Source organism: Scomber japonicus, chromosome 21 (assembly GCF_027409825.1).
Source record: "Scomber japonicus isolate fScoJap1 chromosome 21, fScoJap1.pri, whole genome shotgun sequence".
In the NCBI taxonomy this organism is placed as follows: domain Eukaryota; kingdom Metazoa; phylum Chordata; class Actinopteri; order Scombriformes; family Scombridae; genus Scomber; species Scomber japonicus.
The window spans coordinates 27,166,236-27,172,612 of NC_070598.1; the positions used below are offsets into that span (position 1 = coordinate 27,166,236).

At 36.5% G+C, this 6,377-nt stretch overlaps 1 protein-coding gene across 2 annotated transcripts in view; it reads left to right on the forward strand.

Annotated features, from left to right (window-relative positions):
- The window catches only part of rsu1 (Ras suppressor protein 1), a 68,560-nt gene extending 63,409 nt beyond the window's left edge, over positions 1-5,151 (forward strand). For both annotated transcript variants that reach the window (XM_053342036.1, XM_053342037.1), the window contains exon 9: positions 3,356-5,151. In XM_053342036.1, coding sequence (XP_053198011.1) covers positions 3,356-3,458 — 103 coding nt within the window. In that variant the 3' untranslated portion in view covers positions 3,459-5,151. The remainder of the gene's footprint in view (positions 1-3,355) is intronic.
- The last annotated feature ends 1,226 nt before the right edge of the window (positions 5,152-6,377 follow it).

Below are 6,377 nucleotides of genomic sequence, written 5' to 3' on the forward strand. Positions count from 1 at the left end.
TAGAAATATGAGAAATGAAGTGTAAACCCCCCCCCCCCAGAGGATGAATCTAAGAGAAAAACTAGAGCATCTAGTAAAAGGGCCAAACTAGGATTGCAAATACACAAATTGATCTGAAATGTACTGATAAAACAGAAAGAATAACTAAACGTTACAATATAATCCCTGACTTATCAGACAATGATCCTTGTACATTGTCGCAGTCACCCTGATAATGTTAGGTTGTTGAATCACAAGAACAGTTATAAAAGTGCCACTTCAGCACAGTAACCAATGCAAAGCAGAAGCCAATGTTAGAAGTTACTGTCGGAATAAATCAGATGACACCTCAGAGCCAGCTATTGCTTTGCTCCTTTCCACATCATAATTGCTGTTTCATAAAGAGTTCATCTTTTCTGACTGTGCTATTTGTCACCATCTATTTTTTTATCCTCCCGCTGGTTTTGTCAAGTGCACCTCACTGAACTGCTGTGGCTGGCTCATTTGCAGTGTTCACACAGACAGTGTTGCTGTTTTCCATATTATTACATTATAATAATTAGTTGTCTTTTGATGAGACAGATTAATAATAATATCTGACAGACATGTGTCTGGCTTCTTGTATGTCAGCCACGAACACTTTTTAATTGATTATATTGATTATTCTGCCAGTTAAAACCCCCCTATCACTGCTCCAAGTGAAGAAAATCCCTCCAGACAAAACCAAGTTCCTCAAACATGCCAAACACACAATAAACGTCTAAACTAACTTTCAGGAAGAAAACTGACAACAAATTAGGAAAATAACAACAGCAGATCTCTGTGTGGAAGCAGGTAAAACAACAGGCAGGAGTCCTGGTTTCAACTAATATCACAGAAAGCAAGGAGTTGTGCACCATGTGGGCTGACCCATAGTGCTGACCCTTCATGTCTGTGACATATTCTACAAATGTAGTAATAATAATAATGATAATAATAATAATAATAATAATAAAAATCATTTTATTTAAAGGTGCCTTTCAAAGCACTCAAGGACACCTTACAAGGCCCATATAACACAACAGCAGTCACACCAGGTGACATTTAGTGCAAAGATAAAGAATAAATACGAATGTGACTACAAAGTGCATTAGTACAATAAATAAATAAGAACGTGATAAAACATTGAAACTAGTAAAAGGTGTAATATTGTAGATATTTTGTCAATACAACCATCAAAAGATACTTTTTACTGCCTATTTTTGCTGAGAACAGCATACATCATGCAAAGAAAACTGGCAAGCAACGCAGTGTGGGCCGTGTAATCTGTAAACATGCTGCCAAAATGAAAAGCATTAGGTTCCATGGTTGCACTACTCATGCTTCCTATGTGTGCTTCATGAGAGTTAGGACTGAGTATCAGTACTCCATACCTTTAAGGTATCGACCAAATAAATCGATACCAAGTAGTAAGGAAATGTTTCCCGTCAAACGGTACCTGCAATTCATCCTTTTTGTACCCAGACCAAAAAAGTATGACCTTTTAGTATGGAAGCAAGCGTTATTTGATTAATACATATTAATAATTTGAAGACTTTAAAAATTTGTGTAACAAGTTTGTGTAAAAATCTAATCATTTAGATGTGGAAGAGTGGTAACCTTTTATACAATGTAATGCTTCAATTCACATGATGGTAAAGAATGAAGTACTCAGTTGGTATCAATATCATTGTAATGGTAATGTAATTTTTTAAACGATACCCAGCTCTAATGATAGTCCACAGCATCAGAGTGGAAGTAGCGGAGTGAGACGTCTGTACTGTAAACACACATGGCTGTTAGCCAGCAGCTGCTCTCTTATCTAGCTGGTTTTCTGAGTGACTTACTTTTTGCAGCCTATTTTATGTAGTTTTTCTTGTGTATGTGGGGTCACTGGACATTTTGTTGCTTGTAATATTTCTTTCACTGTGTTTGGTTGATTTTGATGGCATCAGCTTCCTGATCATTAGTAAGCATGACAGCAGGTGGAGGCTTCAGTCTAGAGTTTGGACCTGGCTCCAGCAGGTAAATGTAGTGTGGACTAGAGCAGTCTGACTACTGGGGAGATGGTCAGTTATGGCTGTGTTAAATCTGCCTCCTGGATAAAGAAAGTTAAAGTAAACAGCATGGTTATAAAGACACCTTCATTCTGGTTCTTGCTGGTCAAACTCATAAAAAGAGTAATAATTTCTAATGTTCCACCATTATTTAGAAATGAAGTGCTGGCGGAAGAGTTGTCTAGGTCTTGTGTAAAACTGATCCCTCTGGGATTTAATACATACCATGTCTGTTTGCAGACAGGCCCTCATGATTCTTAATAGAAAATGAGGATGAACACCTCACTTTCAAATGAAAAGTGGATGACTTTGATTGTATATTGCATGTAAAGGCAAAAAATATGAAAAACTTTGGACTGTGCTTTTATAATTATTTTAGAAAAAATTGGGGCAACTAAATTGCAACAGTGGTGGGATTTTGGAAAGAGTCTGGAAGTCTGGAATTTGGGACTAAAGTAGGTCTACACGTTCAGGTCTCCAAAGACACTTTTCTTTTCAATTAACATTTCTCTTCATCCTCCTCTGCATAGTTTTGTTTTGATCTACTTTGTTTGATTTTTTTCCCTCTGTAAAAGGTGCTATATAAATTAAACATATTATTACTATTGTTATTATTACTATTACTATTATTATTAGCTGCAGTCTTTTGCATACCTAGATGAGCTGCTGGGTACCTCTGCTAGGCAGTGCTGCCAACTCATTCTCAGAGGAAGTTGCTACAGGCAGATCTTTTTGTTATGGAATGTTTCTAAATGATGTGATGTCATTGTGTGGTGACATCATTACATAATGGCATAAGATTGTATCATTATGTATCATAATGACATTACTCAATCTGGCTGGTCATCTCAGAGAAAATCATGATTTGATATGTGTTAGTTTAGATATGTTTATTATCATATATTTTTATTTTTACAAGTGATATTAAAAATGTTGAATCTATAAACATTTGTTGTGCTGGGAAGTAAGTCACAGTAAGCACAAAGGTGTGTCATTTATTCTCTACTTCACATCTGAACTGACAAGACAGACACATCTATATCACATCACTGTAACTTGCATCACCTTACGACATATTAAAAAAAGCTGTATTTGGAACAATATTGTGTGTCTGACTTGGTTTTTCCTCAAAAAAGTATTATCATGTAAAAATTTGTGAAAGTTTGTGAAAAATTCTAAACTCTCTCTCTCTCCATCTCACATTCAACCTGTTGCTGCTCATGTGATTGGTCATCACTGTTACCGACACACCTAATTCTAATTGTAATGCACATACTGAAGTGTCTCCTCTCTCTCCTCAGTCTCTATGGCAGACACATGCAGGCCAACCCAGAACCTCCAAAGAAGAGCAATGATAAGAGTAAGAAGATCAGCCGCAAACCACTGGCCGCAAAGAACAAATGAAGAGAAGACAGAATGGGGATGAATGCTTGCTCAACCAGCTTAACTCACTGCATGTGCCTTTTTTTATCTCATTTTTTATTATAAAAAAGCAATTTGTATTACATGGAGATTTATTTGATGTTTCTACATACTGTACCTTGTGTTAAATGTCATTTGGGGTCATCCAGTCTGAGATAGATGTTTTTTTTCTACTCTTCAAGTGTCTTGGTTTTGGACACTTACTTAGAGACATAAAGGTGCCTCCTGATAACATCTGCATAACTACAAGATCAGTGTTCAAATTTATTACATTGTAATATAATTTGAAACACTTCAGATTGTTTTCATAGAAAAGACATTTGCATTATGGTGGTGGCCCTGGAAGGCAAACAGATGTACTGTATATTGGAATTTTGAGGACATCAGTATTAAGAAATTGTGTAAGGCAACACTATTAAACATCCATTGTTACGAAAGGCAAACACCAGATAGAGGTGACCTATGGAAGGGTGAAGGAGTACTGCTTTTCACTTCTCTTTTGTAGTCTACTTTGCCACTGAGAATATTCAGCTGCGTAATGACAAACCCCTGTGAAACACACAGACACACACACTCCCTTACTCCCGCTCCTCTCTTTCACTCTCACTTATGTGCTGCGCATACAAACATTAAAGATAGCTGTAGCATAACTTAGAAAATAAGTAAGTGGTCTGGTCACACACTAGTTAGAATAGTATTAGGTTGTTTCTAGTAAAACCCCAGCCGTGGCCGGTGGATACTGCATTATCATAAGACAGTAGTGTTTTATGATAATGCAGGAAGTTTTTCCTTACCACTGTTGCCAAGTGCTGCTCATGGGGGAATGTTGGGTCTGAGTGCAGTGTAGAACTGCTCTATGTAAAAAGTGCTCTGAGATAACTTTGTTATGATGTGGCTATATATAAATAAAAATTACTTGTCTTCTTCTTCGCTGCCAAACACATGGATTCATTCACACATCATTCCATTGATCTCTGAGAGCAGACTCACTTCAATCATTCTTGTCTTCTGATGTTTGTCTAACTGTACCTTTAATTCCACATTCTCTTCATTAAGTTATTTTTACCAGCCTTACAGTGTCCACCTCATTTCAGCCTTTTGCCAACATGAATAGGGCCACTGCCCCTCAATGGAGCAGTGTTTTGCTTTTATCATGGGCCACAATGTATTGGCAGTTTGTTGTGTTCTTCTGTTGAATTGTTAAGGTAAACATCTGGTACAGTACAAACCATAAGGATTGTAGACATGACTGTGTATAATCATGTTTGCATATATCTTACTGTTACTATTCTCTATCATCATTTTGAACTGTAGAGTTTGTGTTCCTTTTCTTTTTTCATTTTGTTTTGCCAGCTGGGTGCAGCACCAACACTACAGATTCCTGGAAACGGGTTTCTGGGCATCAGATGTAATGCAGAATGTTTCACAAAGGTTAAAAATTGCATTTTGAAAAACATGTCTGCAGCTAATTACCAACTCTTAGTCTTATGAAAACAAACCAAAGGCAGACTGTGGTCTGGACTAATGCTTGTGTGCTACAACACCAATGTTATCTTAATTCACAGCAGCTTTGAGATGCTACTTAAGTGTCCATCCAAACCAACTCTGTCCTCTGTTATGACATATATATTCCAGGGTCCTGACAAGCAGCTGCCCTGTCAGGAACACAGACAGCAGTCAGACAAATTTTACCAGGCTGTTAGAAATTCAACAAATAGAATAGTCTTACCTACTGTGGGCTCCAGGTAGAGTATATTGGAAGAAAATCTACCTATAAATGCCTAAAGTGAATTTAGAAAGCCCACAACGACACTCTAATGTAGTCCTTGTGATGAAAAACTAATTAATGCAGTGTAGCAGTCAGTCAGTCAGTAATACAGATTTTATAGTTGTCCCTTACTACTGATATCACTCTGCAAAGTTAACAGTTGGTAGATGTAGTTGCACTGAGCATCTTTTAGCTTGCATTAAACAGTTCAAGGATACATTTTCTCTGGTTATTGCCCACATTACAGACCCATGACCTGTTTGTGTGATTTGAATCAGGGACATGCACAGACATTTCATGCGGCAGTGATATTGTAGTAATGATGTAAACATGCGTTCAGAAAATACAATTTATTACAACTATTGCTAGCAAAATTACTAGTAAACATTACTATGAAGCTATGTGTAGTTGTTATAAAAGTTAATATTATATATATGCCAGCAATGCAACTGTATGCAAAACAAAGCTATTTTAATGCCATTGATTGGTGTCTTCATTATTATATCACATTATAACTGCTACTAATCACATGAAAACATAACTTAGATACAAAGAAATAAAATACTTTGCTAAAGGTGTGTGTGTGTTTGTTTGTTTGTTTGTTTGTTTGTTTCATGATTTTTGTGAAGGAGTAAGGATTTCCTTTGCATTCAAAGAAATGAGCTAGCACTCACAGTGGTATGACAAGTAGCTGAACATTGGCACCAGTCTTTAACAATATGAATCTGCTCTGGATAAATCAGCCTGTCTGTTAAACACAGGAAGAGCAATTGCTCTGTTAACATATCAAATGTTACTGTGCCAAATATTTAAGTTGCTTTTGTGACAGGTAGTGTCTTTCTGTGGACTTATAGTGGATGTTATTTTCTTTCACATTCACAATGGAAATTCTGAAACATAATCCACAGACAATAACTATTATTTGTCCTATAATAGTGCAATGTGTCACTGCTGTTGTACAAAAATCTTGTATCAACACCCCCTTTACACTGTTGACCATATGCTATAAAATTAAGAATCTACAATGGGCTATAAATGGGATATGGAATACTATTAGCCCATGAAGAACAGTCTAACCCATTTTACACAAAGCATGAGAAATCACAAAACTGGAATTACAAGATTTTCATGTA